Genomic DNA, 10,214 nt, shown 5'->3' on the forward strand with positions numbered 1-10,214 from the left:
CCACAGTGTCCTTCATGGGGTTGGGGGAAGAGATGAGGATTTGAGGGTGGGAAGTAGGACTTTGGGTAGTGATGAAGGGCTGGGAAAGATAGGGTGTGGTTAGGTTCTTAGGTTCTTGGGTAGGGAATGGGGCTGAGGGACAAGATGCTTGAGTCCTACAAATTGAAGACCAAAACAGTTGGTTCTCCTCTCTTCCTTGCTTCTCTTTTCTTGATCCTTCTCAGGCAGAGGACCCTCAATTTGCATCTCAGCTTCAAGTATATCAGGATATTGGAGAAGAGATGTTGCTTCATGCCTTTGAGGGCTATAATGTCTGCATCTTTGCCTATGGGCAGACAGGTGCTGGAAAATCTTATACCATGATGGGGCGACAGGAGCCTGGGCAGCAAGGCATTGTGCCCCAGGTACGTCCCTCAGACATACCAGGGAGAACTGAGATGGGAGATCCCTGTGTCCCTGAGGGAAGTCGATAGTAAAGGATACAAGTATGTGGTTTGGGGAAGCAAGTGAGGTTTCCAGGTAAAGGGAGGACCTAACAGTGGGTTTAGGGTAGAAGGACAACATGAACTAGCTAGGTGTGAGGGGGAAGACTGGGCTCCGTTTTTGGGTGGAGTTTGTGGTGATCAGAACGGCATGGAGCGGTCTGACCCTTGCTTTTGTTTTTGCTCCTCTTTTTCTCTCTCCTTTAGCTCTGTGAGGACCTCTTCTCCCGGGTTAGTGAGAACAAGAATGCCCAGTTGTCCTACTCTGTGGAGGTGAGAAAAGGACTTGGAGGAATTAAGTGCCTGAGTACCTGGGGGACCCAGCACTGGGTTAAGTGGGACAGAGAAGGAAGTTAAAATTAACCACATACTTGGATCATTGTACCCTCCACCTCAGGTGAGCTACATGGAGATCTATTGTGAGCGTGTACGGGACCTTCTGAACCCCAAGAGCAGAGGGGGACTGCGGGTGCGAGAGCACCCTATCTTGGGTCCCTATGTTCAGGACCTGTCTAAGCTGGCGGTTACCTCCTATGCTGACATCGCTGACCTAATGGACTGTGGCAACAAAGCCCGGTGAGGGCTGGGAGGGCTGGGAGCCTGAGGGGACTATCCCTGGAGGAGGAAGTCTGGGCCTGAAGCTCAAAATACCTGAATCCCAGAAGAGGGCAAGGACTGATTAGACTGTATTCTTTGACCCCAATTCCCTCCTTTTCCCTTTGTTTAGGACAGTGGCTGCCACCAACATGAATGAGACCAGTAGCCGTTCCCATGCTGTCTTCACCATTGTTTTTACCCAACGTTGCCATGACCAATTCTCAGGACTGGACACAGAGAAGGTGAGGCTTTCTATCTCCTTTCTGGGTTCCTCACCATTTGTTCTTCTTGAACCTAGGACCCACTGCTTTTCCTCTCAGAACAGGGAAACACCCTTCACCACATTATTGGAAGGAGTATGTCAGTTGGATCCCAATTATCTTTCCTCCAGTTTCTACCACTTCCTTCAAAAAGAAAAAATAAATAACATGCCTGTAGACCTCTTTCTTCCAACCACTGAATAATTGCCCAAATTTCTGCTGGGTAGTTCCATTGTGCTTCCTCTTGGCTTTTCTCTCCTTTCCTCTTTCCTCTGGCCTAACTCATCACTTCCTATCTTTTCTTTTAATTTCTGACCTCCAGGTCAGTAAAATTAGTTTGGTGGATCTGGCTGGGAGTGAACGAGCTGATTCTTCAGGGGCCCGGGGCATGCGATTGAAGGTGAGAAGGGAGCTGGAGACATAGGGACCTAGGAAGAAGGTGGGGGTGGAGGAGGTTCTCTTGTTGGGGAGGTGGAAGGAGTGATTCAGGAGCCATCTCATTGCCCATACTCTTCTCTTTCCCTTCCAGGAAGGTGCCAATATAAACAAGTCTCTTACCACCTTAGGAAAAGTGATCTCAGCCCTAGCAGAGATGGTGAGACCTGGACCAATATTGAGGGAAAGAGGGGGTTATAGTGGTGGGATAGTTCCCACCTCATTCTCCCTTGCACTTTCTTTCCATTCCTAGCAATCAAAGAAGCGGAAATCAGATTTCATCCCTTATAGGGACTCTGTACTTACTTGGCTACTAAAGGAGAATTTAGGTGAGAGCTTCTGTGCCCCACCTTTCTTTATGTTACCCTCTCCCCTTTTGTTGAACCTGTTATGTCACTGATTAATCTTTCCACATGTCCAGGTTCCCTGCTGTCCCTATAACCGCCACTAACCCCAGGAGCTTCACAGGGATTTCACAGTTCTCGTATACCACCAAGACTCTACTGTTAATTTTATAATTCTTCATTTAATTCCCACTCACCATCTCCAATTGTCCTGCCCTACCATGGCTCTTATGTTCACTACCTGACCTTCAGCCAGCTTGATGCCTGTTGAAATCCAGGCCAATGATTCCTCTTCTTTATTCCCAGGAGGAAATTCACGCACAGCAATGATTGCAGCTTTAAGCCCTGCAGATATCAACTATGAAGAGACACTCAGCACCCTCAGGTTGGGACTCTGGGACACTGAAGGCATCAGATGGACAGGCAGGGGAAGCCAGGGACTTAGGGAATCAGTTGCTTAGGACCCTGATTTAAGGGCTCTGTAGTGCCCCTGCTACACCTCTAGACATGGTGATTGATTGGAAGAGATGGAGATGCAGACAGACAAACAGACCAATAAAAGGGAGCTGGCTGAAGTCTAGGCCACCCTGACCCTCACTCCCTGCCCCAGATATGCAGACCGCACCAAGCAGATCCGCTGTAATGCAGTTATCAATGAGGACCCCAATGCACGGCTGATCAGAGAGCTACAGGAGGAGGTAGCCCGGCTCCGAGACCTGCTGCTGGCCCAGGGGCTCTCAGCCTCTGCTCTGGGAGGTATAGGGGACTGGGAGGTGGGGAGCTGGGGTTCCATCGTTTACCTACCACAGATTCCAGCATGTGGTCAGGGTGCTCATTAATGTTAGTGTTTTGGATGAATTTAGTTCAACATGTTTATTATTAAGAGTTTATTAATTACATAATGAAGACCTAGGATAGGTGCTCATAAAACTTGTAAATGGCGCAAAGTTCAAAGCTTAATACCATGGAAAGAATCAGGATTCAGAATTATCTTGATAGACCAGAATTCTGGGACCAAACCAGCAAATTAGAGGGATAAATAGAGATTCCTTTAGTTAAATTTTAAAAGTCACCTTTATAAGTATAGAGACCTTGCTTGGCAGCAGTTGTTAAGAAAAAGATCTGGGAATTTTCAGAAGTGTGTGGCGTCCAGATCATAGGAAGGTTATAACCATAATATATTCTATACTGGTCTAATGTATTCTATTTTGAGTTATTTTTAAAGGGATGTTGATAAATTGGAGCATGTCCAGAAGAAAGACTAAGGGGGATACATAATTGTCTTTTTCTTTACACAAGCCACGATAACAGCCAATGTTTATAAAGATCTTTAAGGTTTGCAGAACACCTTACAATTACTATCTTATTTAAATCCTCATAACTATTCCCATTTTGCAGATGGGGAAACTGAGGCAAGCAGAAGCTAAGTGACATGATCTCAATTACATAGATAAGTGTCAGAGACAGGATTTGAACTCAGGTCCTCCTGACTTACAGGTCCACTACCATATGTACTATGTACATATATGCCACCTAGTTGCCATAATCATTCCTATCTCTGTCCTTAGAGAACATGAAAGACAACCATGTAGCAGGGAGAGTGGGTTTATTCCCTGTTGTTTTAAGGGGAAGAGCCAATAGATGAATGAATATTAATAAGGGAGAAGATTTAGGCTCAGTATTTTAAAAAATTTCTAACAGATATTCAGCAATGAAATGAATGGATTGAATTATTTAATGAGGCGATCAATGAGCTTGCTGTCCTTGAAGATATTCAAATGGGGCTATAGGAACATCATTTCTTCTCCCCACCCCCCAGCCTTCCCCTGTACCAAACTTTACTGTTTCTTTGAGGACGCATATCACCATCTTTCTTATTTGGAGACATCCCTTGTTCTTAAATTTAATTGGTTGCCAATTGTTAGTGATATTACCTCCCCTTATTCCATCTTTTACCTTCTTTCAACAGAAAGTTCGAGCCTTTAGGCCTTCATTCCATCTTACCTGAACTATTAAAATAACCTCCTAATTGTTTTCTCTGTTTCTTTTTCACCTCTTCAATTCATCCTCCACCAAATTGCCAAAATAATCTTGAGTTGTAAGTCTGCCCATGTTACCCTTCTGTTAAAAATAATTTTAAGTGTTTTCCTGATATTTTGGGGGGAAGCAGTATAAACATCTCAGCCTACATTTAAAGCCCCCCATAACTTGGTGTACCAACCTATTCCATGCTTGATATTTCACATTACTCTTTAATATTCTCTAATTGCAGCCAAACTGACGCTCCAGCTATTCCCTGAATTTAATATGCTATTTCCTATTTTTATGCCTTGTCATAAGCCATCCCCTAATCCTGCAGTGCTCACCTCCCACCTCCTCAGAATCTTTATTGTCCAGTTCAGAAGCCATTGATCCTCAAAGCCTTGCTGCATTCTTCCTTGCCTCAAATTACCTTGTATTTACTTATATTTGGACATGTATCTTCCCAGTAAAACAGAGGCTCTTTGAGGGCAGGGATTCTGTGTATCATCCCCACTGTATAGTATAAGCACTTAAGCTTAGGAGCCTCATGTGCTGAATTATTGAGGAACAGCTGTAGGAAGGATTCTTGTTCTGAGCTAGATGATTTCTTAATTCCCTTCTAATTCTGTAAGATTTCATAGTTCTAGATGTCTTTTCAGACTCATTTTCTTTTGCCTCTTTCTCTGTCCCAGTTGCAAAGCTGGAGGAGGGAAGCTGTGGGACTAGCTTGCCTGCTGTGTCATCCCCACCTGCCCCAGACTCACCTTTGGGTCCTCCAGTTCACAATGGGGAGCTGGAGTCAGCGTTCTCTTCCAACGCTGAGCCCCATATTGGTCCTGAGGAAGCTATGGAGAGACTACAGGTGAGAAATCTGGGAGTCCATCAACTGGTGGGAGAGGGAGCTGAGATTACCACAGTGGGAGTAAGCTGGGAGGGAGCTGGGGCTTTTGTGTGCTTGAGAGATCTCTATGGGAGATGCTTGTCAGGGGATGTGCTGACCCACTGTTTCTATGGATCCAGGAGACAGAAAAGATCATTGCAGAGCTGAATGAAACATGGGAGGAAAAGCTACGTAAGACGGAAGCACTGAGAATGGAGAGGTATGGGCTTGTGAGGTCTGCAGATATCTCAGTGTCCAGAATGGGAAGAACTGGGGGTTGGGTTATTTATCCCTATGGAGAAGAAGCATGGGGAGCAAAAGGGAAGCAATCTGAGCATCTGTTTTCCTTCCCCACAGGGAAGCATTGCTAGCAGAAATGGGTGTGGCTGTACGAGAGGATGGGGGGACTGTGGGCGTCTTTTCCCCCAAGAAGGTGAGGAGGCCAGGTGAAGAGTCAAAGGGGAAGTTTGCACTTATGAGAAGAGGGGTGGTAGGGATGGTGGGCAGAAGGAATATTTATGTTTGATTCTGTTATCTCCCCTGTGACCTTGTCCTTCTAGTATCACTAACTCTGCCTATTTTTCTTACTTTCTTCTTTCACAATCTCATTTCTGTCTTTTACCTCCCTTCTCAGTTGCTTATATGCCCTGCTCTGTAGGGGCATGTAGAAGTCCCTGTTCTAAATCAATTCGTCAAACATTTATAGAGTACTTACTGTGTGCCAGAAACTGGGATTGCAAGGACAAAGATAGAAACCTCCTCCTGGGAATTCAAGGACAAAGATTGAGTCTTCTATCCACATGGAGGCTTACATTCTAATGTAGGAGACAAGTTATATACACATACGTATATATGCACACATGTATGTATACACATGTGTTTATATGTATATATACACACATACATATGGCACAAATATAAATACAGAATAAATACAAAGTAACTAAGTACCTGTGTATTTTAGGAGAAAAACATTAACAGTTGGGAGGATCAGGAAAGGCTTCTTGCAGCAGATGGTGTTTCAGCTACATCTTAATAGAGGAAAGACTCTGTGGAACCAAGATAAAGAGAGAGAGGGCTCCAGGTATGGGACGAGGAAGTGTAGAGGCACAGAATTAAGAAATGGCCTCTCATGTATAAGGAAAAGTGAAAAGGCCTATATAGCTGGAATACATACAGAGTATGAAGGGGAAATCGTATCCAGTGAGGCTGAAAAGATATGTTGGACCAGGTTATGTGGGGCTTTAAAAGCTAACCAGGGAGCAGCTAGGTGGCGCAGTGAATAGAGCACCAGCCCTGGAGTCAGGAGGACCTGAGTTCAAATGCGGCCTCAGACACTTGACACAAAAGCTAGCCATGTGACCTTGGGCAAGTCACTTAACCCCAATCGCCCTGCCTTCCCCCCCCAAAAAAAAAAAGGCAAAAAAAAACAAAACAAAGAGGAGAGAGTATAGAAGGGGGTAGTCGTCAGCAGTGTCAAATTCAGTTGAAAGGTGAAGGATGAGGACTGAAAAAGAACCATCGGATTTGGTAATTAGAAGAAAGTGTTGATAACTTTTCTGAGAGTAGTTTTATTTGAATGGTTAGGTCAGAAGCCCCATTACAAAAAGGAGTAAGTGAAAGGAGAGGAATTGGAGGCAACAAATATAGAATATAGATTTTTCTAGGAATTTGGCTGATAAAGGGAGGAGAGATGTAGCATGGTAGCTTGAGGCATGATAGGGCCATAATGAAGGTTTTTTTAAAGATGAAGGAGACTTGAGTATATTTTTGATGGCAGTAGGGAAGGAACTATCCTCTTAAGAGCTTATAATCTACTTGGAAAGACAAGGCTAATGAACATTAAAATGAAATGCTGAATTGTATGGTCCTGATTGTGAGTGTAATAGGAGTCAGAGAAGGGCAAGATTCCTTGATGCCAGAATATTCAGGTGAGGCTTCATGGAAAGAGAACTTGAGCTAAGTTTTTAAGGATGAGAAGTATTTGTATAGCCAAAGTAAAATGGGAGGAGAACATTATAGTTTTCCAGTAGATACCAAATATTTGACTGAATTTAAGGCATTCCAGCTTGGGAAAATAGCATATGTAAAAGTAGAAATGGGAATTATCTTGGTTTGTGTACAGAACCATGAAGAGACTAATTTGGAGCAGCTACTTACTGGATACTACATACTGAATAGTTGAGATTGCTCATTTAGAATCAAAAGGTCTTGAATTCCAGGCTAAGCAGTGTGGACTTGATAGATCATACTGTATGTTGTAAGGGACAGGGAGTAGGTTCTTAAACAAGGGAGGGATGTAACGACATGAAGAAACATGAAATGGGATGGCATGAGACTTGTTCTGTTGGGCCCCAGGGGACTGGAGCAGGAGCAATGGATAGAAACTGCAGAGGCAAATCTATGCTTGATGTCAGGGAAAACTTAACATTAGAACTATTCCCAGATTTTAATTAGCTGCATTCAGAGAGAGGAGGTATACACTTCCCTGGTGATCTTTATATAGGGTTTGGAGGATCATCTGTTGGTGACCACTCCCTTTGGGTTTGGGTTGGATTAGATGACCACAAGGGACCCTTCCAATTCTAAAATTCTAAGACTATAAAGTTGTGTTTTAGGAAAATTAGTCTAGCAACCATATAAAGGATAGGATTAGAAACAAACAGAGAGTGGAAATAAGGCCCTAAATGGACTTGGGTTTGGGACAGTTGTATTGGTCTAGCCATAAGATGGTAAGATTTTGGATTTAAGTAATGGCAATGGAAATTGATAGGGAAAAGCATTTTTAAAAAGATAAATTTGTAGATGTAATAGAATTTGATGACATTGTATAAGAGGAAGAAAAGACTTAAAGATGACCCCAAAGTTTTCTAACCAGAGAGACAAAGAAATTGGGAAAGGCTGCAGTGAGTTGGTAGGTTTTATTTTAGGACTGACTTAGTTTTATATGAGGAGAGATGTCTTTTAGGCAGTTGGAAAAAGGAACCATGCTAAAGGTGAGATTAGGTTTAGAGATGTAAGAGTTATTGGTATAAAGGTGATAACTGGATCCATGGTAGTAGATAAACTCTCCATAGTTAGTAAGTGAAGAAGAACAGAGGACCTGGAGAGGGCACACATAAGAAGTGAGAGGAATAAGAGAAGCCAGCAATAAAAACAATAGCTAACATTTATATAGTGCTTACACCTTGCTTCATGACACATACTCTTTACTCAAGTAACACTGGCCCCCTGGTTGTTCCACAAACAAGACACTCCATCAGATGGCTCCTGGCGTTTTCATACCTAGAATGCCTACCCTCTTAGTCTCCACCTGGCTTTCTTTAAATCCCAACTAAAATCCCATCTTCTACAGAAAGTCTTTCCCAACCCCTCTTAATTCTAGAGCCTTTCCTCTTAATTATTTCCCAGTTGCCCTTTTTTGTACATATTTATTTGCTTGTTGTCTTCCCCATTAGATTGTGAGCTCCTCGTGGGCGGGACCGTCTTTGACTCCATTTGTATCCCCAGTGCCTGACACATAGTAGGCTCTTAATTGTGTATTGACTGACTGACTTGAAGGTTTGCAAAGTGCTTTACATACATCATCCCATTTGAACCTCACAGTAGCTCTTCCAGAGGTAGGTAATGCTGGTGGCATTATCTTACTTTGTATTTGAGAAAATCAAGGCTCAGAGAGGTTAGGTGACTTGTCTAAGTGTCCAAAGTGAGATTTGAACCCAGACTTTCCTGATTAGAAGTCCAGAGCTCCAGCAATAGGATGTGACTATCCCGCCTTTTTATTAATAGAGTGATTAATCATTTTTAATTAATTAATTAATAGAGCTAAGAAAACCAAGTCCACTGGTAGGTACTAGCCAGGACCCTGCCAAGAGAGGGGACATTCTCAAAATGGGGTGACCAGCAATGTTGCATGCCACATAGAGGTACAGGAACATAAGGACTTAGAGATGGCCATTAGACTTGGCAAGAAGGAAGTCATTGTTCGTTTCTGAGAGTGCTGTCTCAGTAGAAGTGTAGGGGCAGCAGTAAGGCCTAAGACAGATGACAAGGGAATGAGAGACCAGAAAGTAAAGGCAGCATCCATGAAAGGAGCATAATAGAAGAAGCAAGTGTATGGGGGAGGACTTTAAATGAAATCTTTAAGAGGTGAGAGACAGGAGCGTGTTTGCTTATTCCTCTTGTGATCCTTTGAGAGAGAAAGAGAGAGTGAATATATTAGATGTGAGTGCTTAATTGAGGAAACGAAGGTCCAAGAGAGGTAGAGGACTGCATATACATGCAGTGCAATCAAAATCAGGGGAATTTGTTTTGAATCCTTGATCTGCCACTTAGGATTTAAGGAAGCTTCATAGGGTGGTGGAAGGAGCCCTGAATTCCATTCCCACCTCTTACACTTATTATTATTGGGCAAGTCACTTAACTTCCCTAGACATCAGCTTCCTCATGGAATGAGAGGCTTGGGTTGGACAGCCTCTGAAGTCCTTTCCAGCATGATACCCATGACCCTGTGTTCCTAGCATATGACTGTGGGCAAGTCATGTAACTTTTTAGTGTGAGTTCATTCCTTTGTAATATGGGGATAAGTACTTTAGTCAATGCCTCACAGCTGTCTTGAGGAAAGTACTTTCTAAATCTTAAGAGTGTTTTAGAAATGTGAGTTATTAGGCAAGAATGTAGTTCAGAGTAAAGTGGAAAGGTCAATTCTTGAGGAAAACTGTTTACTTTTGAAACTGGAGGGAAGAATAGGATAAGACATAGATACTGGCATTTGAAAGTGAAAACAATGTTATATGAAGGGGTTCTTACCAATAATCTCAATCTGTTATGACATAGGATTTTATTATTCAGCTTAACAAACAATTATTAAATATCTGTCATGTGCCAGGCCCAGTCCTAAATGCTAATGATAGAAAAATAAAAATGACAGCCCTGGCCCTCAGGGAACTTACTGGGGTGGGGTGAGGGGAATACATCATGTATACAGTTAAAGAAAGACGAGACAATCTGAGAAGGGAGAAGTCACTAACAATTGGAAAGTCTAGGGGAAGGCTTCATATATTGGAGAGGGGAGAGAATAGAAGTAAGGAGACCAGTAGGCTATTGCAGTCATCTAGACAAGAGGCAATGAAAACCTAAATTAAGATAGCTGCTGTGTTACTATGAGGAAAGGGTCATATAGGATGATGTGTGG

General features: G+C 43.0%; 1 protein-coding gene across 6 annotated transcripts in view; it reads left to right on the forward strand.

Moving 5' to 3' along the window:
* The window catches only part of KIF1C (kinesin family member 1C), a 31,197-nt gene that overhangs the window by 3,278 nt on the left and 17,705 nt on the right, over nt 1–10,214 (forward strand). For all 6 annotated transcript variants that reach the window (XM_069063213.1, XM_069063216.1, XM_069063214.1 and 3 more), the window contains 12 exons: nt 225–404; nt 690–755; nt 880–1,058; nt 1,210–1,321; nt 1,662–1,739; nt 1,869–1,934; nt 2,028–2,103; nt 2,425–2,503; nt 2,729–2,874; nt 4,833–5,002; nt 5,161–5,240; nt 5,378–5,453. In XM_069063213.1, coding sequence (XP_068919314.1) covers nt 225–404; nt 690–755; nt 880–1,058; nt 1,210–1,321; nt 1,662–1,739; nt 1,869–1,934; nt 2,028–2,103; nt 2,425–2,503; nt 2,729–2,874; nt 4,833–5,002; nt 5,161–5,240; nt 5,378–5,453 — 1,308 coding nt within the window. The remainder of the gene's footprint in view (nt 1–224; nt 405–689; nt 756–879; nt 1,059–1,209; nt 1,322–1,661; nt 1,740–1,868; nt 1,935–2,027; nt 2,104–2,424; nt 2,504–2,728; nt 2,875–4,832; nt 5,003–5,160; nt 5,241–5,377; nt 5,454–10,214) is intronic.

Source organism: Petaurus breviceps, unplaced genomic scaffold, assembly GCF_028583685.1.
Source record: "Petaurus breviceps papuanus isolate PSGF00001 unplaced genomic scaffold, PetGlider_PUasm1.0 90537, whole genome shotgun sequence".
Lineage (NCBI taxonomy): Eukaryota > Metazoa > Chordata > Mammalia > Diprotodontia > Petauridae > Petaurus > Petaurus breviceps.